A 24640-nucleotide genomic window follows, 5' to 3' on the forward strand; every position below is an offset into this window, starting at 1 on the left:
GAGTTAATTAAGCAATTAACATCCCATCATGCTTAGGGTCATGTATAAAAATTCCCAGTTGCCCCATTATTTTGGCTACCTCTGACTTTGAAAGAGGGGTCTCAAAGGAGCATAGGAGGTTTAAAGTGTGTGTGTGTGTATGTTTGTGTCAGTCACCATATCTCAACCCACTTGAACACTTATGGGAGTTTCTGAAGTCGTGCCTGAGACAGTGTTTTCCACCACCATCAACAAAACACCAAATTATGGAATTTCTCTGGATGAATGGTGTCACATCCCTCCATAAGAGTTCCAGACACTTGTAGAATCAATGCCAAGGTGCATTGAAGCTGTTCTGGCTCGTGATGGCCCAACGCTATCTGTTTGTGTTTCCTTTATTTTGGCAGTTACCTGGCTGTGTGTGTGTGTTCATAAAGTGTGCCTCTCTCCCCTTCTCATTTTCTGTCCACCACTTTGTCATTACCCCTGAGTTGGAGGGGTGAAAGATGTTGGTCTGAGCTTCATCTCAGTGAATGGGACGGAATAATCCTTGCCTTTCCAGGCAGTCCAGATCAAACCCTGAAACACAAAGAGACAATTCAGTTAACAAACCACCCCAAAAATGTAACTGATTGTAGTAGTTGACTTAGATTCATTTGGTGATTTAGACTCTGAAATAGTGAAATGAGGTATGAAGTCAGCTGGGATTACCTGGTGATTAACATTGGTGTCGTAGAGGCCATTAAGGTTGGCCTGGTGGCAGTTCTTATACCACCAACCCCCCCTATAGGACATGGCGCAGCGGGTGATGAAAGGCGCGGGGTCTCTGTCTCTGGTAGAGAACATGCGCCCGTTGTGGTAACTCATAGAGTCACCTACCGGGAGTTAAAAGGAGAGAGGGAAAGGGGAAAAGGGAGATCGAGTGGAAAGACAGATGGCAGGTGTGAGGAGGGGAAACAGTAGGTGTGGAATAGAGGGAAAAGGAGAGAAAATAAACGATGGGGTTTAATGATTATGTGGAAGTATGCACAATAAGAGGTCAATCATGTTTAGTGGACAGATTCTGTTCATACCTGCTGTACCGCTGTACCCAGACACTTTGAGAGCGTAGTTCCTCCTAACAGTGTCCACCGTGAACGTGGAGTACTTGGCAAACACGGATTCGTCCCCTGCACGGAGGTCCACACGTAGGGTCATCGGTGCCATGCTGGTTAGATTGTGTAGGTTCTCATTACCTATATACGGATAGAGATGAGTGGGAAAGAAGGTGTTATAGCACACAAAAAAACTGCTTACTGCCAAGCCAGCTGTAGTAAACTATATGTATTGCCTCCAGGGGGCGCCGAAGACTATTATTTTAATCAGATCTGCGCAGTAGAGCATGATGCCCCTCAATGTTAGAATAGTGGATACTGTGCTACCTGCGCTAATGCTCAGCCAATTGCTCCAATAAAGTGAAAGGGCTTTGATGAGCCCTCTGCTACTGCTCTTGGTTTTCCTTCTGTTTGTGCACCAATAGTGCCAGTAGTCTGCTTTTTTCTACCCTCTTGCCATACGTTTCCACATTAAATTGATCCTTCTCATCTGGCATTGTACTGTTTAATTTCTCTGCCTAGCAATGGGTCTATTTACAGAGTTGATCTGTCATGAAGGATTGCACTGTTTACGTAAAAGTGACATGGTTTAGCTTTTGTGTCGTCAATATAGCAGTTCTGTTTGATGTTATGCTGGTGCACTGCTGCTGAAGCGGGTGAAAACAAACTTCGCGTGACGAATGACTCTCACCCAGCCAAAATTCCCCACTCAGTTCTCCAAATCCTTTGCTGTAGTTCTTCCAATCTCGGAAGAAGTCCGTTTTCCCATCCATCCTTCTCTGGAAGACCTGTAATACACACACGCTCATACAGCTGACATATACCAGGCTAAATCAACACTTAACATGTCAGTTAAAGTAAAATACCACTCTTTTGTTTTGTTAGTTCACTGTTGATACAGTCCCAACATTTTCTGCATGTCAGCAATCAAGTCTATCAAGATAGACTTATGTCTTGAAAACTTGATTGCTGACATGCAAAACCTTTTGGGACTGTATCAACAGTGGACTAATGAAATACCACAAGATAGTTTTTGTGTGGTCCCTCTCACAATCATCTTCTCTTACCGTCCAGCCGCCTCCATCAGTCACCTGGTCGCAGTAGACCAACACTGGTTTTCCCTGCCTTCCCTTTGGGAAGATCTCCACCTCTCCAGACTCATGCATCCCGTTCAGCAGCTCCTGGGAACAGTCACTTGGGAAGGGGTACCGGAGATTCCCTGAGAGAAAAAAATCAAAGAGAGAGACCAACTTTATGAAACTGCGCTTTCGATGTATGTATTTAGTTTGTTCAGTTTAGTCAAATATATTTGACCACTTACCTGTGGTGAACTCAGTGGAAATTGCAGCAGTATAGCTCCCTCCCCTCTCTCCCTGTAGCTGCACGGTGTACTTGGACATAGGATGCAGCCTGGTCAACTTGAACTCTGTTACTGTGGCGTCAATGGTAACCTCCTGTTGAGAAGAAAAAGGCCATCTGTCGAGACCAGTGTTTGTTGCATTTTGTCCTAGTGTACTGTACTGAATAAAATAGAATGTGTGTCTGTCTCTACCTTACCTGCATCTCCTGTCCCTCCGTCTGATAGGTCAGCTTGTAGCTTCCCACAGCGGCAGAGGGTGGTTTCCACGTCAGCAACGCTGAGCGAGGAGTCACCTGACTGGCCTTCAGGTCACGCGGGCCTTCCCCGTCTCCCCCAGATCCTGCCAGAAGGACATGGACACAATCCCAAGAAGCTCAGTTGTGGGATTCAATAAAAACAGCAGCCTTCCTTTTCTTCTCTGTCTCAGGTGAGTTGACTGTTTAAAGCATTAGGGTAGTTTGAGAGTGTGTGCCGGACTGACCACTGGTGGTGGTGAAGACGGTGATGGCGGGAGCGCCGTCCAGGTTGCCCAACTGACTGGTGACCGTGACGGTGTACATAGTGGAGCCCTGCAGGTCCTTCAGCTGCTGCTCGGCCGCGTTGCCCGACACAGTGATCTTCACATCATCTGAACCTTGGTTTACACAGAAACAAGTAAGCGGCAAAGAGAGAGCAGGTGAGTGGCAGGGGAGAGAGGTAGGCAGCAGGATTGAATTTATTTCTCAGTGTTTATATTGTAATGCTGTTGGGGTGGTCATAAACTGGCTGGCCAATACAAGTATTGTGATCTCATCTTGAATGCCTGTGGCCTGTGAAAGCTCCAACTGGAAAGGGAAATGCTCTAATATGGCTAGGGGTTTTAAAAAGTCCCACAGGATATTGTTGTAATGAATATCCAACCTGTGATACCCGTTACCTTTTTCAGAGCCATAAACTATGACGTAACGGTCAACCGTTGCCAGTGCTGGTCGCCATAGCAGCAAGGCCTTGGTGTCTGTGACATTAATGGCCTGGAGATCCGTTGGAGGGTCAGGGACTAAGATGGGTTTGGGTTGTGAAAAAATGAAGGCAAGAGAAAGTGAGCGTAAGTTATCAAAGTGTGAATTCAAACCCCTTTGATATACCATTGGATTTCGCAACATATGGAACATAGGAATCTCATTCTTACTAAAAAAAGTATTTAGACATTTTAATTGAAGCAGCTCCAGAATAGACCCTTTGAGAAAATATTAAAATGCACAGATCTTTCCCAGATCCTGCACCTGCTAGAACCATTATTAGAACACAGAACCCATTGAAGAACACACACGAAAGTAAGAAATAAAACACACATTACTCATGTGGTTTTTAATGCTTAACTTAAATTCGTTGGCCGAGACATCACAAAGGACCAAAAAAAAATTGATGTCGATAGTCTTGATAATTTACTATAATTTATAATCTGATAATTTCCTGTAAATTAACATTAATCCTAAAACTGAAAGTCAACAGTAAACTTACGTGTCATAACCAGGTCTTTGATTGCATCGCTCTCGTCCAGTCCAAGGACGGATATCACACTGACCTCATAGGAGGACCCCGGAGAGAGCTTTGACAGTGCCAGAGTGGAATCCCCAGAGTCCACCATTACGGAGATCGGCTCCCCTGGAATAGAGCGGACAAATTGCGAAATATGAAGTGTTCTACAGATGTAAAGAACACACAATGAAGTGACGTGACTCAACAGTCAGGATGTTGACTTCCAGAACATCTGTGTAAGGTCCTACCTTCCTGTGTGTGAGTGTAGGTGACCTTGAAGCCACTCACTGGACTTTTTGGCTTGGTCCAGGACACAGAGAAAGACGTCTCAGTCACTTCACTGAAGAGAAGACCTGAGGGAGGCTCTGGGCCTGGGCATGGCACGGGAATGATATGTGTGATTGAGAGCGAAAAAGAGAAACGAAAGAAGGAAAAAGATATAGAAAGACAAATAAAAACAGGAAGAAAGACATAAAAACAAAGGAAGACAAATAAAAACAGGAAGAAAGACATAAAAACAAAGGAAGACAAATAAAAACAGGACGAAAGACATAAAAACAAAGGAAGACAAATAAAAACAGGAAGAAAGACAAAAACAAAGGAAGACAAATAAAAACAGGACGAAAGACATAAAAACAAAGGAAGACAAATAAAAACAGGAAGAAAGACATAAAAACAAAGGAAGACAAATAAAAACAGGACGAAAGAAAGGAAGGTAAAAATAGTGGACATGGAAACAGAGCTACAATACATTTGAGAAACAGAAAAGGTAGACTTGAGAAGGTAAGTCATTACTACATGTGTGGAGAAGTAACATATTAGAAGGTCAATATCAGTGGAGGCTTCTGAGGGGAGGACGGCTCGTAATAATGGCTGGAACGGAGCATATGGAATGGCATCAAACACATGGAAACCATGTGCTTGATGTATTTAAAACCATTCCACTAATTCCGCTCCAGCCATTTTCACGAGCCCGTCCTCCCCAATTAAGGTGCCATCGACCTCCTGTGGTGAATATGCCCTAAACTGTAGGTGCACCCATACTTTACTCACGCTGTTATAATTAGTGCTCCAATGAGTTTGTGTATATATGTACAGTGCAAACATATATACAGTATACGCAGTACAGCATATACTAAAACAGACAAAGGTGTCACTGTTAAATGCAGATGTTGGACCCTGGAAAGCAGCAAGGGAAAAGGATGAGATATTAATGTTGAGCTGGTCTTTTGATCCTGAAGGAAAAAAAAGAAGTTGGCAGGAAAGAGAAAAAGTTAAAATAGTTATAACAGAAGAAAGGAAAAATCTTAAAATGTTGATAACAAATACAGTTGACCGCTCTTTTTTTTTTTAATACACGAATAAGAGCGATAAAGCAAGAGATATCATTTCTAAGGAATAAGAAATGTTTTGACCAACAGATTTTCAACCTTGAGTGAGCAGAATCCTGCCATAATGATTCCAAATAACATTTAAGACCTCACCCTCTGGAGAACAAAAAAGGAGAAAAAAAAGAGCTAATCGTTAAAACCTTGTGGAATTTCATTATTCTCTTCTTTTTTTATATATAAAAAAGACTCACAGGATTAAAATCTGTACATTTCACACTTAAGATCAGGAAAAACCATAGAGACCAACCATGGTCTTACCCTGGGTTTTGTGAGTGATGAAGGGAGCCAATGAAGGTTGCTGACTTAAAGTTTACCCTAAGTGAGAGAAAATCAGACCAGCAGTGAAGGGGGTTGTGGCTGAATGAGTCAAGTATTTTAGATTGTCTCATGAATATCAGAGTAATTTTCATTAGTACAGTGCCTTCAGAAAGTATTCACACCATTTAACTTTTTTTCAGATTTTGTTGTGTTACAGCCTGAATTTAAAATTGAGTAAATAGAGATGTTGTGTCACTGATTTACACACAATACCCCATAATGTCAAAGTGGAATTTTTGTTTGTAGAACATTTTAGAAAGTAAAAACAATTGTCAAAATGTGCTTAACATGTCATATAATAAGTTGCATGGGCTCCTCTGTGTGCGATAATAGTGTTTAACGTGATTTTTGAATGACTACCTCGTCTCTGTACCCACACATACAATTATCTGTAAGGTCCCACAGTTGAGCAGTGAATTCAAACACAGATTCAACGACAAATACCAGGGAGGTTTTCCAATGCCTCACAAAGAAGGGCACCTATTGGTAAATGGGTAATCAAATTTTAAAAGCAGATACTGAATATCCCTTTGAGCATGGTGAATTTATTCATTATACTTTGGATGGTGTATCAATACACCCAGTCACTACAAAGATACAGGCGTCATTCCTAACTCAGTTGCCGGAGAGGAAGGAAACTGGTCAGGGATTTCACCATTAGGCCAATGGTGATTTTAAAATGGTTAGAGTTTAGTGGTTGTGAATTGAGAACTGAGGATGGCTCCACAACATTGTAGTTACTCCATAATACTAACCTAAATGGCAGAGTGAAAAGAAGGAAGCCTGTACAGAATACAAATATTCCAAAACAAGAAACGGAATACAGCTATAAGCACAGGCAAAATCCTAGAGGAAAACCTGGTTGTCTGCTTTCCAACAGACACTGGGAGACAAATTCCCCTTTCAGCAGGACAATAACCTAAAACACAAGGCCGTATATACACTGGAGTTGCTTACCAAGATGCCATTGAATGTTCCTGAGTGACCTAGTTACAGTTTTGACTTAAATCGGCTTGAAAATGGCTGACAAGCAATGATCAACAATCAACTTGACAGAGCTTGAAGATTTTTAAAAAAGAATAATGGACAAATATTGTACAATCCAGGAGTGCAAAGCTCTTAGAGACTTCCCCAAAAAGACTCACAGCTGTAATCGCCGCCAGAAGTGCTTCTACAAAGTATTAACTCAGGGGTGTGAATACTTATGTAAATTAGATATTACTGTATTTAATGTATTTAATATTTAACCTTTGAAAAAAAAATCTAAAACGTGTTTTTACTTTGTCAATTTGCGGTATTGTGTGTAGATGGGTAAAAAACAAAGATTTAATCAATTTTGAATTCAAGCTGTAGCACAACAAAATGTGGAATAAGTCAAGGGGTATGAATCCTTTCTGAATGCACCGTATGTGCTTAACACATGGATGTGTTTGGGTTGACATACTGTACATGTACAAAATGGAAAACACAGGCTGTATATGATATGTCGAATATGGACCAGGGAGACTATGTGTTTATTGTGTAAGATGTATCACTGATCAAAAACCTGGATCTGCAACTGTTACAAATGCAATGATTATGGATTACATTTCGGAAATGACATTTGTTGATGGGACGCACTTCAAATAGTTTCCCAGTAAACAACTGCCCATTTCCCCTGTGTGTTTTGGCAATCATACCTGTTTTTCCACAATGCGCCCAGTATGAACACCACACATCACAGTTGCACGCATCACTTCACCACGTGGCATAAACAGGGGGTTAACATGAAATACAATTGAATTAGCAGATATGCATGGTTATTTGGTCATTGCATATTTTGTAATTAAAGCTTTGGACATTGCTTTAATTAAAAGCCCTCGGTTGTCAAGGACAAACCAAAAGAAACACGGCTCACGGTGCCAATAAGCAGATGATGCAAATTAACAGCATACATGATGAAGTACTGTAATTCAGGAAGTTACAGTATCAAGAGTGTGACGGCTCTTGAAATGGATATGGATCAAGCAGATGTGCAAGTGTACCTCACTTAAAATGGTGTGAGGATGTATCGGCATCTAACTTGGGTGTCTGGAATAACTTGCATAGTTCAAGAAAAGCGAAGTCCTGTATTTGAACAATAATGAATGAACCCTTGTAGAGGTTGGTAAAGTTTAAACTATGGCCAGTACCTGTGCTGACGATGAGTCTGTGAATTTTGGAGTGTAGTCCGGGACCCTTCCCAAACACGGACAAGGAATAGCGGGTCTGTGGATGGAGATTCTGGAATGGGAATGAGCGAGCTGACCCCGGAAGGACTATGGAGAACTTGATTGTACCACCGTCACCAACTTTAGCCGTAGCATTACGGTCGCTGCTCTGTCTTTGGTTATCACTTTTGCTATTGGTAACAGTGTTCTCCTCCCCGCCCTCCTTACCTTGACTCACCCCCATTTCACTTTCCTCCTCATTCCCCTTGTTCTCCTTCTCAGTTTGTCCCTCCGCCTCCCCTTCCTCCTGCCTATCCTCCTCTGACTCACTCTCCCCCTCCTCCTCTTCCTCTTCCTTCTCCTCCTCTTTCTCTGCCTCATTCTTACTTCCATGCTCTTCCCGGGTTACTATGACATTTCTATACATCCCCTCTGGTGCTTCCCAAACGAGTATGAACCCTCCTGAGGTTATGCTTTGAACCCCCACTGAGTTTAGAGGCTGGCCTGTTTTTCCAGTAGTAGTGACATCTGACCCATTTATCTGGTTTGGGCTGTCTCTTGAGTCAGCATTCTTACTCACTTGGCTACCTTTGTCAGGATGGCCTGTTTTTGAATCTTGGCCCCTTTGGCTCAAGCTACTGTTATTTCTTATGTATGTTTGATCTCGTGCTATTTTACCAGCTGTGGCATTTGTTTTCCTGAGGAGAGTTTTGGGCTTAAGGTCTGTGTTTGTGTCATTCTGGCTGGTGCTGTAGGTGCCCTGCTCCCCTGGTTGAGAGGTTTGAACGATGATGCCGTTGTCCCTGTTTGTCAGTTTAGGTGGGAAAGGTCTGCGTATGGGGCCTCTTGATGGATGCTGAGGGGGTATCAGGTTTGTTCGTGTCCTGTTTGGGAATGCCCCCATATTTGGGTGTGGACGGCGTTGCTGGGTCCCCTTTGGAGGTAGACGGCGTAAGGGTGGTGTGCTGCCCAGTGTCAGAGTCTTTGACCTGTTTCGTTCAGTTCCAGACGACACCACGTCAGTTGCCCTGTCCCCATCTCTGCTGATACCATCCTCTGCCACAGCAACATTTTCTTTAGTAAAGTCTGATTCCTCTGAAGTGGATGATGATGATGAATAGCCTTTGCCACTGTGTTCTGATTCACTGGAGGACTTTGGTGCTCTCTCTGGCTGAGCATCTGGAGGGAGGGTTGAGGATTGTGCTGGGGAAACCGTTAATGTCTTTGGAAACACTAGTTGTCTGTCAGTCATGGGTTGACCCGTACCGGTCTTTGATTCATTTTGTTTTGTGGGAGCTGAAAAAGGTGAACGTGTCCTGTTTTGGAATGGTCTCATATTTAGGTTCGGGCGGCGTTGGTAGGGCCCCTTTGGAGGTAGGCGGCGAAAAGGTGGTGAGCCGCCCACTCTCAGAGTCTTTGTCTTGTTTTGTTTGGTTCCAAACAACCCCACGTTAGCGGTTTTCTCTCCATCTTTGCTGACTCCCTCTTCTGCTACTGCAACATGATCTTTACCTGAGTATGAGTCCTCAGGGTTGGAGGGAGATGGTCCTTTACCATTCTGTTCTGATTCACTGGAGGATGTTGGCTCCCTCTCTGGAGGGAGGTTGGATGATCGGGATTGGGGAACAGGCAAAGTCTTTGCATTCACCACGTCTCTGTCAGTCATAGGTTGACCCATACCGGTCATTGATTCATCATGTTTTGCGGGAGCTGAAGAAGAAAGTGACATGTAGGAAATAGGTGACACTGGTGAAGAGGAAGTTGGATATGTAGGACTTTGTGTGGTGTGTGGAGAAATGTCATCTGCTTTACTCAGTGTGTGAATTACCAGGTTACGCTCATGAAATGTTGTCTTTGAATGTCCTGTTTCAGACACTTTTAGGGCACTGTCCTCTTTTTCAGCTAAACCCTGCTCTGCTGTGGGTTTACTTTTAATTATTGTGCCATTCACCCTCCCTCCAATGACACTCTCTCTACGTGTCACATTGACTTTCCTGTGTGTCAATTTAACCTTGTTGACACATTTCTTCCCATTCGGGTGAACCATAGTATTTTTTTCTGATGTGGTGGTATGCTCCAAACCCTCTGTCCCTGGCCCTGGCTCATTTGTTTCAATCTCTGTATCTTTTTTTCTATCGGGTAGGTCCTTTAAGCCAGGAATCACTGTTTGTTCAGAACAAGAGCTTGGAATGGCATTTACAGGAAGGATTCCAACAGGATATGTCTTTGTCAAAGTTTCATCTTTTTCTCCAAGAGGACTTGTCTCCAGGTTAGTTTCTTTCACAGTTAAGGCTATAGTCTTGTCCCCAACAAAGGGATTTTCTGGTTTAGAGTCAGTATCCAAGGTCTTCTTGACCTTTGGCCCCTCCAATGGATTTCTGCTTGTAGGCTTTTTCAGAAGACTGTGACCCACTCTCCTCCCACCCTGGCCGACTCTTGTACCATTAAAATGGATAGAGCCTCCAATGTATGGTTTCCTGGGCAAGGTTATTCTATCACCTGTTTTAGGTATAACCCTGTAGTTTGTGTTGACAAGTGGTCTTGTACTGGTTCTAACAGATGTGTCCTCTTTGGTTCCATTGGTGCCTTCGACTGTTACAGAGCCTGGTCCACTCCAATCCTTCACCCTCTCTGGTTCTTCACCCTTGGCCTTCGTGTAGAAGATGTCCTTCACAGGCTTTGTATTCCCTGCTGAGTCTCCCTCATGGCTTTCTACTCCTGGTGCTACCGGCATGGTCACCTTGGATATTGTCTTTGTGGATTTTCCTAAAGGCATGAAGCGATTGTTTGGAATCAAAGATAAAACTACAGGAGGGAAGCACTGTTAGATCCAAATGGGAAAGTCCCAAATATTATCTTTGAACTGAACAATTCAAAAAAGTATTCTTTCCAACAACACCTGCATTGACATTAGTGCAATAAATAGTTGGCCTATGTGCTGTCCAAACCTGCAGAGAGAAGTGGAAAGATTATTACATTTGGTCATCAACACAACCTTGCCACTCATGGTTCGGGTGCTGAAATATTCAATGTTGTGAGTTAAGTGTGTGCTACTATTGTCGAGAAAGAGAGCAGCATTAATCATACAAAAGAAAGAAAGAAAAGGAGAATGTATTTTACGAAGAGAGATCAGCTTAGCTCCAGGAGTTTTTATATTGTACATAAATTCATTTTAATTTCACTTCCAATGACCTTCTCTATTGAATAATGACGTGTCTAGACATGTTAACTTTAGTGGGATAACACTTCACAGGAGCAGGGCTGGCCTCCCTTGCATATTCACATTGCCAGGGAATCCAATTTGTTTCAGAGATTTCTCTCTTTTTCAACATAGTGATGACTTTCTCCTGCTTCTTCTGCTTAGTTCACAATTTCTTTGTTGTTTCATGACTGTATATTTGTGCAACTCCCTTATCTCAAAATATAGTATTATAATCTGACACACTTAATCAAGATCACTTCTCATACAATCTAGTCCCTGGATCCTTTCATATACAATGTAGTAAGTAAGGTAAGCAACCCCCTCATCCAATAAAACTCACCAGGAGTGACTTGGACTGTTGTTGGCTTGCTCTTGATCCCGCCTTTTTCAGCCACTAATGTGATGTCATACAAATGTCCCGGGTCCAAACCGTCAATCTGGGCCGAGTCCCTCTCAGGGGGCAGGGTCAGGTCTTGTCTTCCCTTGGCTGTTCCGTCTGTCTGATTGGGTGTAACAGTTAAGCGATACCTGTCGATGTCGCCTTGTGATTGTTCCCATTGGACAACTGCAGATGTTGTGGTTGTCTTCACAACTTGAAGGTTTGTGGGACCAGAGATAACTGGGTGAGGGAAAAGCAGTGGGGGGGGGGGGAAACTACTTAGCATTTATGTCTATCGATAACCGAAGTAGCATATGATAATGATAATAAGGGGATACAAAATAGTCTTTCCTGACTCACGAGTGGTGAATTCTGCTGTGCTCTCAGCGCCCATTCTCCCATCTATTTCTCCAGTGATTGTCACTGTGTACGCCTGCCCGGCCGCCAGGCCTGTTTGGGTGTATGCCGTGAGCTTGCCTCCAACTTGAGATGTTATCTGCTGATCGCCTTCTTTCTGTGTGGCACAGAAAATGATAAAGTCAATATTAGAACAGATATCAAGAGGATTAATAATCCCTTTTCCTTCATAGGTCTACTGGTATTTCAGTTCATTTGCTAAAGTAACTGTAGTTAGAACCTGTTAAAGATGATATAGAATGGGTGCATGTATGCTTACCAGCAGGGGGAGTAGGCTAACTTACAAATTCTGTCATGCTGAAGCCTATATTCCGATTTTTTTGTAAACATCAACCGAGCCTACTCTCTAAATTAGTAACTGGACTCAGATTGATTCATTATCATATTATTATTTTCTTGTCACTGAGATGAACAGCCTCATATTCCAGTGATGTATTAGTAGTATTGTGAAAATAATAAATTATTAACACGTAAGGGAAATCCAGTAGATCACAAAGCTTTGAGAACTGTTGTCAGCCTTTCACGTTCCAACTCTCACAATTTCCTTAATTGATATGTGATCATTCGAGAAACCAACTTATAAAATATGCTATTAAAACCAAAACCGTATCAGGTTGTTATTCTTCAATCTATGTATTGGAAAACGCCATTATTTCCATGAATTTAAAAGCAGTAGGTTCAGGTTTTACTCAGTTACTCCAATATGGGGGTGTTCTCCAAGTTTTTCTCAATTGTGTAATATATTCTCTCATATGGGAAATGGGGCCCAGCTGGGTTGCCAGGTTGCCCAGCGTACGTCATATGCCTCTAGTTTTGAGCGTGTCATTGTGCTTTATCTTGCACAATGTGGGGTTTGTGTCCTGTTTAGTCTGCGTGTGTTGTTTATCTGTAAACATGAGAGATGAATGTGTATCTCCCTCATTCATTCTCTTCCGCTGTGTCACAGCTGCCGACCAGTGAAGTAATTTCTCTGGCCAGGGCCATGTTTTTGACAGTGTTTACGGCTGCCCTAGCAACAAGCATCCCACATCTGCATCTTTTCTTCTCCCTTGCTGCCCACTCTCTCTATCTCCCATTATCCTTCCCTTTCCCTAACTATTGTTGCTATGACTTTCTCCTCTGACTCTCCTATGACTAGTTTAATTTATTCCCTTTACAAGGATGTCCTCCCTTCCTCCATATTTCTTCTCACACCTACCCATGTCATGTACGGGAAATAGGCTGTTGTTTTGCAATGAGGTTTTGGAATGCATTCTGGTGCTGATGCTGTTGTCAATCGTCACTCTACTAACCTCCAATAGTCTCTGTTTTTCACAACAACAACAACAAATCTCTCTCTTTTTTTCGTCCGGAACCCTTTTACGAAGAACAAAAATCTCATTCACACATTGAAAGAGTTCCATTAAGTAGGAAAAAGAGGGTTTTTTAATCTTGTAGCACTTCCCTACCTTTTCCAATGGTCCTTTTTTGTTGTCATTAAGGTGCTTCTCTTTGTGTCAGTGTTGTAGATTAGACTTTTAAGGACATGGATACAGCTTCTCTAGAGTGTGTGTGTCTACTGTAATGGCAAGGGCCAACAATATGTGCATGATGAGTATCAATTCAGTTTGTCATTGTGTACATCTGACATCACCCCTCTGTGCAGGTTGGGAGCATATGTTCTATTAATTAAAGGTCCAATGCAGCCGTTTATATATTAATATCAAATCATTTCTGGCTAACAATTAAGTACCTTACCTTGATTATTTTTAATTCAAATGGTTAAAAAGAAATAAAAATAGCTTCTTCGCAACAAGCAATTTCTCAAGCTAGAATTTTGCTAGGACTGTCTGGGAGTGGTCTGAGTTGGGAGAGAAACATTGAAAACTAGCTGTTATTGGCAGAGAGGTTTGGAACTCTTTCTTATTGGTCTATTAGCTAATTTACCGCCTGGTGATGTCACCACAACTCCATCTCACCAAAACAGGCAACAATTTCAGGCAGTCTTTTCAAACAGCTCTTACACTAAAAGGGCATTATCATCATTTTCTAAATTGCACAGTATTATTCCAACCTCATAATGTTGAAATATATATAAAACACAAGAAAATCTAGTTTTTTACAGTGGGAGACCTCACATGGCCCGGATATTGTATTAGATCCTAATAATGTATGTTCTTTATACATAGTGTCCAGGCTACTGTATGTTAACTGAACTTGAACTCAATAGGAAGTTATTCTGTAATGTAAATCAGTGAAACACTAATAACATTCTATACTCAACACAAAGAGTACAAAGGCAGCTTTGAATACAATTGGTAGCATATGTCTCTGTGAATTCACTGGAATTCATTTATTGCATCGGTTAGCTACCTTTGATATTGGATACCGGGTGTGATCTTTTTAGTCCACTGATTGATACCATGAGCTGCTGAACAAATGTAATACAACAACACACTTATGTCATGTTATGAAGTCCCGGTATGTCAGTCATATGTTTTACATTTTATGTAATGCTTTTATATTCATTTTATATTATTATTATTATTTTATATTGTATCCTCCGTTCTGTGGTTACCATGCCTGTGAATCCAACCATATAAGTTGAACCAGTATAGAAGTATATCAGCTGAAACCAGTATTTACTGTAGTGACAGTTTGTTAACACCAAACATCATTAAACAGAAACTGGAATAATGTCCACTGCTATTTCTATTGGCAAAGCGTTTGAATATCTGCACTTTTACAGGATCTATAAACCTTGCTATGTACTCCAACAGTCCACTAAAGGGTTTTACTCAGTGAAACAATGGTTTTGCCATTTGAAAGTCTTTCAAGGCTGAGTGAAATTAATGACTGAATTTAAATAGAAAAACACAGTAATTGTGAGTTAAGAGGGATTGAGAGTCATCTGTTTCTGACATGGTCTGCGACTCCCCTGCCAGTAACTTTTGTGATGGACCTCTGCTGCTCAGCTGTCAAACTGTGGTGTGTTACTGTTCTCAAGATCAATCTTTGGATTGATTTATTTGGCATAGAAAAGGAAGGGCTCTCTATTCAGTCCGTATCGCAGAAGTTCAGCGTTACAGTGTAATTGAAATTTAAAGGCAATGTTCCGGCGTTAGCGGAGACTGCATTCATGGTAAAAGCTATATATATTGGCTCAATCGGAAATTACCTTTAAATGACCTTACATATTATCCACTAACGGCAAATAGGGGCAGGCAAATGTAACACTTATCTACCTACTCAGAGCATGTGCTGACATTTTCAACCTCTCCCTGACCCAGTCTGTAATACCTACATGTTTCAAGCAGACCACCATAGTCCCTGTGCCCAAGAATGCGAAGGTAACCTGTCTAAAAGACCATCGCCCCGTAGCACTCACGTCTGTAGCCATGAAATGCTTTGAAAGGCTGGTCATGGCTCACATCAACACCATCATCCCAGACACCCTAGATCCACTCCAATTTGCATACCGCCCCAACAGATCCACAGATGACACAATCTCTATTGCACTCCACACTGCCCGCTCCCACCTGGACAACAAGAACACCTACGTGAGAATGCTGTTCATTGACTTTAGCTCAGCGTTCAACACCATAGTGCCCTCGAAGCTCATTACTAAGCTCAGGACCCTGGGACTGAACACTTCCCCTCTGCAATTGGATCCTGGAATCCTGACGGGCTGCCTCAAGGTGGTGGGGGTTAGGCAACAACCCATCCGCCAAGCTGACCCTCAAGAAGGGGGCCCCTCAGGAGTGCGTGCTTAGTCCCCTCCTGTACTCCCTGTTCACCCATGACTAAGTGGACGCACACGACTCCAACACCATCATTAAGTTTGCTGACAACACAACGGTGGTTGGCCTGATCATCAACAACGATAAGACGGGCTATAGGGAGGAGGTCAGTGGCCTGGCATTGTGGTGCCAGGACAAAAACCTCTCCCTCAACGACAGTAAGGAAAAGGAAATGGAGGGCTGAGCGCGCCCCCATCCACAACAACAGGGCTGTAGTGGAGCGGGTCGAGAGCTTTAAGTTCCTTGGTGTCCACATCACTAAGGAATTATCATGGTCCACACACACACCAACACATTTGTGAAGAAGGCACTCTCGATGCCTCTTCCCCTTGGGAGGCTGAAAAGATTTGGCATGGGCCCTGAGATCCTCAAAAGTTTTACAGCTGCACCATTGAAAGCATCTTGACTGGCTGCATCACCGCTTGGTATGGCAACTGCTTGGCATCCGACCGCAAGGCGCTACAGAGGGTAGTGCATATGGCCCAGTACATCACTGGGGCCGAGCTCCCTGCCATCCAGGACCTCTATACCAGGCGGTGTCAGAGGAAGGCCCTAAAATTATCTCTGCTACTGCACGGCAAGCAGTACCGATGCACCAAGTCTGGAACCAACAGGGCCATGAACAGCTTCCACCCCCCAAGCCAAAGCCATAAGACTGCTAAATAGCTAGTCCGGGTAGCTATTGGTTAACTATATAGCTATCACATTGACCCTTTTTGCACTAACTCTTTTGACTCACATACAGTACACTCCTGCCACTATTTATTATCTATCCTGTTGCCTAGTCACTTTATGCCTACCTAAAGTGCCTTCAGAAAGTATTCACACCCCTTTACTTTTTCCACATGTTGTGTTACAGCTTGAATTTACAACAAATTAAATTTAGATTTTGTACCACTTATCTCTGCACCTGTACATAGCTCATCTGTAAATACCCCTTCCAATCTACCTCATCCCCATACTGTATTTATTTATTTATCTTGCTCCTTTGCACCCCAGTATCTCTACTTGCACATTCATCTTCTGCACATTCTACCATTCCAGTGTTTAATTGCTATATTGTAATTACTTCGCCACCATGGCCTATTTATTGCCTTACCTCCCTTATCCTACCTCATTTGCACATGCTGTATATAGACTTTTCTACTGTATTATTGATTGTATGTTTGTTTATTCCATGTGTAACTGTGTTGTTGTATGTGTCGAAACTGCTTTGCTTTATCTTCGCCAGGTCGCAATTGCAAATGAGAACTTGTTCTCAACTAGCTTACCTGGTTAAATAAAGGTGAAATAAAAAAGAAATAAATAACAAATCTACACACAATAGCCCATAATGTCAAAGTTGAATTGTGTTTATAGAACATTTTAGAAATTAATAAAAAATGAAAAGCTGAAATATCTTGTGTCAAATAAGTATTCAACCCCTTTGTTACGGCAAGCCTAAATAAGTTCAGGAGTAAGAGTTTGCTTAACAACTCACATAATAAGTTGCATGGACTCTCTGTGTGCTGTAATAGTGATGCAAAGAGTCAATATTTGCAGTTCTTTTTCAAGACCTCTGCAATCCGCCCTGGCATGCTGTCAATTAACTTCTGGGCCACATCCTGACTGATGGCAGCCCATTCTTGCATAATCAATGCTTGGAGTTTGTCAGAATTTGTGGGGTTTTGTTTGTCCACCTGCCTCTTGAGGATTGACCGCAAGTTCTCAATGGGATTGAGGACCCAAAATATCAATGTTTTGTTCCCCGAGCCACTTAGTTATCACTTTTGCCTTATGGCAAGGTGCTCCATCATGCTGGAAAAGGCATTGTTCGTCACCAAACTGTTCCTGGATGGTTGGGAGAAGTTGCTCTCGGAGGATGTGTTGGTACCATTCTTTATTCATGGCTGTGTTCTCAGGCAAAATTGTGAGTGAGCCCACTCCCTTGGCTGAGAAGCAACCCCACACATGAATGGTCTCAGGATGCTTTACTGTTGGCATGACAGAGGACTGATGGTAGCCCTCACCTTGTCTTCTCTGGACAAGCTTTTTTCCGGATGCCCCAAAAAATCGGAGAGGGGATTCATCAGAGAAAATGACTTTACCCCAGTCCTCAGCAGTCCAATCCCTGTACCTTTTGCAGAATATCATTCTGTCCTTGATGTTTTTCCTGGAGAGAAGTGGCTTCTTTGCAGCCCTTTTTGACACCAGGCCATCCTCCAAAAGTCTTCGCCTCACTGTGCGTGCAGATGCACTCACACCTGCCTGCTGCCATTCCTGAGCAAGTGTCTAACATGACGTTTGAATGCCTACCTAATTCATCTCTGTACCCCACACATACAATTATCTGTAAGGTCCCTCAGTCGAGCAGTGAATTTAAAACACAGATTCAACTACAAAGACCAGGGAGATTTTCCAATGCCTCGCAAAGAAGGGCACCTATTGGTAGAAACAGACAGACATTGAATATCCCTTTGAGCATGGTGAAGTTATTCATTACACTTTGGTTGGTGTATCAATACACCCAGTCAATACAAAGATACAGGCATCAGAGAAGAAGGACACTGCTCAGGGATTTCACCAGGAGGCCAATGATGACTTTAAAACAGTTACAGAGTTTAATGGCTGTGATTATAGAGAACTGATGATGGATCAACAACATTGTAGTTACTCCACAATACTAACCTAAATGACAGAGTGAAAAGAAGGAAGCCTGTACAGAATACAAATATTCTAAAACATGCATCCTGTTTGCAAAAAGGCACTAAAGTAATACTGTAAAAAATGTGGCAAAGCAATTAACTTTTTGTCCTGAATACAAAGTGTTATGTTTGTGGCAAATCCAATACAACACATTACTGAGTACTACTCTCCATATGTTCAAACATATTGGTAGCTCTGTCATGTTATGGGTATGCTTGTAATCGGTAAGGACTGGAGAGTTTTTCAGGATAAAAATATATGGAATTGAGATAAGCCACAGGCACAATCCTAGAAAAAACCCTGGTTCAGTCTGCTTTCCACCATTCACTGGGAGATGAATTTACCTTTCAACATGATAATATCCTAAAACACAAGGCCAAATCTACACTGGAGTTGCTTACCAAGAAGACAGTGAATGTTCCTGAGTGACCGACTTACAGTTTGGACTTAAATCTACTTAAAAATCTATGTCAAGACCTGAAAATGGTCGTCCAGCAATGATCAACAACCAATTTGACCAACCTTGAAGAATTTTGAAAATAATGGGTAAATGTTGCATAATCCACGTGTGGAAGCTCTTAGAAACGTACCAAGAATGACTCACAGCTGTAATCGCTGCCAAAGGTGCTTCTACAAAGTATTGACTCAGGGGTGTGAATACTTTTTGTAAATGAGATATTTCTGTATTTCATTTTCAACAAATTTGCCAACATTTCTAAAAACATGTTTTCACTTTGTCCTTATGGGGAATTGTGTGTAGATGGGTGAGAGAAAAAAAAAGTTTTAATCAATTTTGAATTCAGGCTGTATCACAACAAAATGTGGAATAAGTCAAGAGTTATGAATAGTTTCTGAATGCTCTGTATAGAGTGCATTTAGAAAGTATTCAGAGCCCTTGACTTTTTTCAATTTTACAGGTACAGCCTTATTCTAAATTTAAGGTACAGCCTAAATGTACAGGTACAGCCTTATTCTAAAATGGATTAAATCAAAACACTTTCTCGTCAATCAACAAACAATACCCCATAATGACAGCCTTGTCCTCGTCAACACTCACAACTGTGTTAACGAGAGAATCACTGACATGATGTCAGCTGGTCCTTTTGTGGCAGGGATGAAATGCAGTGGAAATGTTTTTTGGGAATTCAGTTCATTTGCATGGCAAAGAGGGACTTTGCAATTAATTGCAATTCATCTGATCACTCTTCATAACATTTTGGAGTATATGCAAATTGACATCATACAAACTGAGGCAGCAGACTTTGTGAAAATTAATATATGTGTCATTCTCAAAACTTTTGGCCATGACTGTATATAGTCAAGTTATCGTTACTCGTTGTGTATTTATTCCTCGTGTTATTTAAAAAAAATATGATTTCTCTTTTTTTCTATCACAAAGCATGTGACAAATACAATTATTTGATTTGATTTGATGAGAAGCCAAAGGAGTCAATGTCTTTTTCCATGAGAGGTTTTTATTTACTCTATGCCACCATTGAATTCCCTTTGGCTTTCAGGGACATTTTAGGCAAACGATTTGGGGATTTGTCATGGAAATAACACACCACCATGACCTTTTCAACATTTGCCCCCAAAACAAGTCTTAAAACCTGGAATGAGAACCGGGCTTCGTGCCATGAGAGCAACCTTCTGTTCATTTTGGTGACTGTTCATTCTCAGCTAATACATCTGTTGTCTAACAGTTGTTTCTCAAGTTCAGTTTACTTTGTGCTTTAGTTAGGACCCAGATTCACAACTTAATAAGAACTTGTGAGTTGGGTGTGTAGGGTGTTGTTACCTGGCTGGCGAAGGTGACGTGGTAGGTGTCATACTGGACTGGAGGTGGGGTCCAGAAGAGGGTGACAGAGGATTCAGTGACGTCCTTGGTGTTGAGCTGGGACACACCAGACATGACTAGAGACAGGGGGGGGGGGGGGGGGGGGGGGGGGTTAGGTGCTTAGTTCCAGTCATTCAAGCCAACAATGTCATGCAATGTTTACCGTGGAATTGATTTTAAAGGCAATAAGGCATCCTTTTGACCAGCAGTTACATTTCCCCCATTTAACTGTAAAGTCAATGTAAATGTATTTTTCCAAGTCCATTAAGTCAACTTGTGTAAGTAACGTCAAGCTGCAACATATGGTAGAGGTCTACATACAGTCATTGAACGCGTAACATTTATAACAGTATGTTGACTTGGATAGAAGGGAATACTATATTTCCATTTTACTCATTTAACAGACGCTCTTGTCCAGAGTGACTCACAGGAGCAATTAGGGTTAAGAGCCTTGCTCAAGGGCACACCGGCAGATTTTTCACCTAGTCAGCTCAGGGATCTGAACCAGGGACCTTTCGGTTGCTGGGCCAACGCTCTTAACCGCTAAGCTACTTGCCACCCTATATGCCACACTGACTGGACACTGATGTATTAGCACTGCCCTGTGGCTAATACACTGTGCTCTCTGTTTCACTGGACAATATAAAAGCCAATTACAGTCGAGAGTGTTTTATGGAGAATATTTGGATGACTTACCGGTGCCACAGTCAACTCCAGTGAACCCAGCTTCACACTGGCTGCAGTCCGGGGCGGTGAAACCACGGCGACACACACACCTCCCCTTCACACAGCGCCCTTTGTTGCTGCAGTTATCGGGACAGCCCTTAGCGGCGCAGTCCTGCCCAGTGAAGCCCACTTCACACACGCACTTCCCGTTCACGCACCTTCCCTTGTTGCTGCAGTTATTGGGACATGCTTTGGCGGAACAGTCCGGCCCCGTAAAGCCCATATCGCAGACACACTGGCCGTTCACACACTTTCCACGGTTGCTGCAGTTGCCAGGGCAGGACTTGGTAGAACAGTCTGGCCCTGTAAAACCGCTATCACACACACACTTGCCATTCACACACTTCCCCCTGTTTTTGCAGTTTCCAAGACATGCCTTGGTGGAGCAGTCGGGCCCTGTGAAGCCAGTGTTGCACACACACTGGCCATTCTCACATCGCCCCTTATTGTTACAGTTACCAGGGCATGCCTTGGTGGAGCAGTCAGGGCCTGTGAAGCCATTGTTGCACACACACTGGCCGTTCTCACATCGCCCCTTATTGTTACAGTTACCAGGGCATGCCTTGGTGGAGCAGTCAGGGCCTGAGAAGCCATTGTTGCACACACACTTGCCATTCACACATCGCCCCTTATTGTTACAGTTACCAGGGCATGCCTTGGTGGAGCAGTCGGGCCCTGTGAGGCCAGTGTTGCACACACACTTGCCATTCTCACATTGCCCCTTATTGTTACAGTTACCAGGGCATGCCTTGGTGGAGCAGTCAGGGCCTGTGAGGCCAGTGTTGCACACACACTTGCCATTCTCACATTGCCCCTTATTGTTACAGTTACCAGGGCATGCCTTGGTGGAGCAGTCAGGGCCTGTGAGGCCAGTGTTGCACACACACTGGCCGTTCTCACATCGCCCCTTATTGTTACAGTTACCAGGACAGGACTCTGAAGAGCAGTCTGGCCCTGTGAAACCTGGGTCGCACACACACTGGCCGTTCACACACTTCCCCTTGTCATTGCAGTTGCCGGGGCAGTCAGACAAACTGCAGTCTGGCCCACTGAACCCTGGGAAGCAGACACACTTGCCGTCCTCACAGCGTCCCTGGTCACTGCACTCGTTAGGACACTCGTCTCCTTCCGGCTGCATGGAGCACTCAGCGCCTAAAGAGGGGGTTCGGACAGAGACAAAGAGTAAAACAGTAAGACATTTTCCCTCTAAGCTGCGCGCACTAGTCCCGGGACTGCTGCACAGAGTGTAAAAGAAATATCAGCCCACAGAGAGAAGCACGAGATTGAACTTCACTCAACTTTATAGAGTTTTCCCTCTTAGTTAACACTATCAACGTTTCCCTTCACTGTGGCAGTTGTGATCGAATCAACGCAATATTAACCACTTTCAATGCAACACAGAGAAGAAAAAAAACAATGCAAGAACGTATCAGAGTAGGATTCTATTGTGCAAGACTCAGGCCATACTCTACACAGACTGGTGCGGCTTAACCAATCAGAGCTGCAGTAGGCCTATATGAAAATAGATCATTGCCATATATGGATTTGTGCCGTTTACTTTGAACTGGACTGTGTTTACAGCTGTGGTCGTGAGTAGATGCGGTTGTTTCGAGATCAAATAATTATCTGCATGGAGCCACGTGTGCATATTTTGTTCATATCCTTTACTAGTTAGTGAGTTATTAGCCCAGTTATAGATCATTTGTAGTCAGTAATGGGGGACTGATTGCTTCCTACAAGAGCACAAAAAGTGCACATTTCTAGACCTCTTTGAAAAGCAAGTCAGGTAAAGAGGGTTTTTTTGTCTTAAAGGGGCAGTGTTGTATTTTGAGGTAGTCAATAGACAGAGGGTAGCATAATTTGTCTGATTCTCTGTAATAATGGTATGGGAATAATAATGGATTTTATTTTGTAAAGTGGTTTCTTGCATCAAACAACACAACAACATTTTCAGTCACCTCCTTGTCTGAAGGACAAGTGGATCAACAGGTTAATGTCAAGCCCTGCATGTTTTCTTTATTCAGTCTCATGGAATATAGGCCCACATTGAACACCACACATTGGCTGCTACTGTAGGCTGAATGATAGAACAGCTTTTTCCATATTAAAATGTTATGGAATGCATTTTCTCCATTGTTTTTGATGGTAGGCCGCTCAGGTAGGCCTACATTATGATCTAATAGACACATTAGCCTACTTGGACACAGTTAAAACGGTAACTTAAAGCAGATACAGCCTCTGTTCACAGTAAACGAGCGCTGGAAGTTGCACAGAATATTCAGAATGTTCAAGTTTGCACTCAGCAGATCTGAAATTTACTCTGTGCCCCCCAAAAATTTGAAGGAACATTGCTAGAGTGTATTGATATTTTAAACAGATTAGTGGATAAACTATCCCTGCATTTGCAGAAAGTGTCCCACATTGAGAGAAGGGTGGAGAGCTGGATTAGGAGGATTGTCTGAGATCACATTGGGCACAAAATTAGAGCTGGACCTTTTTCTATACTTGCTCTGATTGGTCGAACCCATTTGTAGAGTCCTCATTACTCAGGTCAGTTAGATCATAATATGAGCATGGCTGTAGTCTGCCAGTTTTATAAATGTGATCATGATTGAGGTCAGTAATGGATCGTGTGTGTGTGTGTGTGTGTGTGTGTGTGTGTGTGTGTGTGTGTGTGTGTGTGTGTGTGTGTGTGTGTGTGTGTGTGTGTGTGTGTGTGTGTGTGTGTGTGTGTGTGTGTGTGTGTGTGTGTGTGTGTGTGTGTGTGTGTGTGTGTGCGCTCAAATTAGAACCAGTTGGGGGATTTCAGTGAGATGAGAGGAGCTATGAGGAGATTCTGTGTAATGGTCAAAACCAGACCCATTTGATCAGTGAGTCACCTGGCAGCAGTCCTACTGTACCTTTGCTCTGCTGGGACGTGCAGCAGCCCCCCTCTGGGCCTCCACACTTCTCCCTCAGGGCAGACACCTCCTTCTCCAGCCTCTCCAGACGGTCTCGCAGGGCAGCAAACTCGGCTTCGCACCCGCCTCCGCACGACCCCGGAACCAGTCGGATCCGATGGGTAAGGACTAGAGAGGAACCAGGCTCAAGGTCCAGTTCCTTTCCCTGGTTCTGACTGGAGTCCCCCTGAACACATGCCTCAGAGATAACCACTTTGATTGGCTGCCCACCACCCTCTGGCTTTGTGTTCCTGGGTGCCCTTTGACCCCCAGTCTGCAGGCTCTGGGAACCTGATGGGGTCAGGAGGGCAGGGCAGGCGAGGAGCAGGAGGAGGAAGGATGGGAAAAGAGGCATTTTGGGCAGGAAGTCGCCTTCAGGTGGAGGGGGATGGCAATTCGCTTAAAAAATGATTACAGTTATCAAAGAAAGGCTGGGGCAGAGGGACGAACTCTGCTGTGGAGGTGCCTACAAGACAAGGGTTTTTGTCATCAAGAGGTTGCCTTATTCATGTGACTCTGTAGAACCGTCACCACTGTATCCCTGGGAAACAAGACAGTTAAGAATAAACATTCACCTGAATTCATGTAAGCACAACTATCACAGTGGCTATAGTGAGCTGGAATAGCCTTCTAGTTGTTTATGGCCCTGTCAACACAGCATGTTAGCTTGGAAAAAATGTTTATCTAGAAGAGTAATTCAATATACTCTGTGACCAGCGTTCCTATTTTCCTACGGCAACGTGATTGTGGCACATGTGGAACCACAAACTGGTTCTGAACAGTTTGCCATTTGTGAACAGCCCATTATAAGGATGGTGTCATCCCCA

At 43.1% G+C, this 24640-nt stretch overlaps 1 protein-coding gene across 1 annotated transcript; it reads right to left on the minus strand.

The window, feature by feature from the left end:
* Positions 1-337: 337 nt before the first annotated feature.
* LOC120022421 (tenascin-X-like) lies at positions 338-24168 on the minus strand. Its single transcript, XM_038966306.1, has 19 exons — positions 23775-24168; positions 21736-22026; positions 20845-21456; positions 20110-20225; positions 11791-11944; positions 11392-11670; positions 9840-10615; positions 9255-9311; positions 8298-8831; positions 3934-4021; positions 3350-3469; positions 2915-3067; positions 2631-2773; positions 2395-2527; positions 2141-2292; positions 1765-1861; positions 1053-1214; positions 691-854; positions 338-558 (listed from the first exon to the last, which is right to left on the minus strand). Exons 1-19 carry the CDS (start codon positions 24166-24168, stop codon positions 460-462), a joined length of 4524 nt encoding a protein of 1507 aa, XP_038822234.1. The 3' UTR covers positions 338-459.
* Between the last annotated feature and the right edge of the window lie 472 nt (positions 24169-24640).

The sequence above is a fragment of the Salvelinus namaycush genome, chromosome 27, assembly GCF_016432855.1.
Source record: "Salvelinus namaycush isolate Seneca chromosome 27, SaNama_1.0, whole genome shotgun sequence".
NCBI classification, from domain to species: domain Eukaryota; kingdom Metazoa; phylum Chordata; class Actinopteri; order Salmoniformes; family Salmonidae; genus Salvelinus; species Salvelinus namaycush.

Coding starts and splice junctions, on each gene's coding strand:
- LOC120022421 (XM_038966306.1), bottom strand. CDS start 24,168: ATGCCTCTTTTCCCATCCTTCCTCCTCCTGCTCCTCGCCTGCCCTGCC. Junction 21,457..21,735: donor GTGCAACACTGGCCTCACAG/GCCCTGACTGCT, acceptor ATGGCTTCTCAG/GCCCTGACTGCTCCACCAAG. Junction 4,022..8,297: donor CCTCAGGAGGGTTCATACTC/GTTTGGGAAGCA, acceptor GCACTGTCAAAG/CTCTCTCCGGGGTCCTCCTA.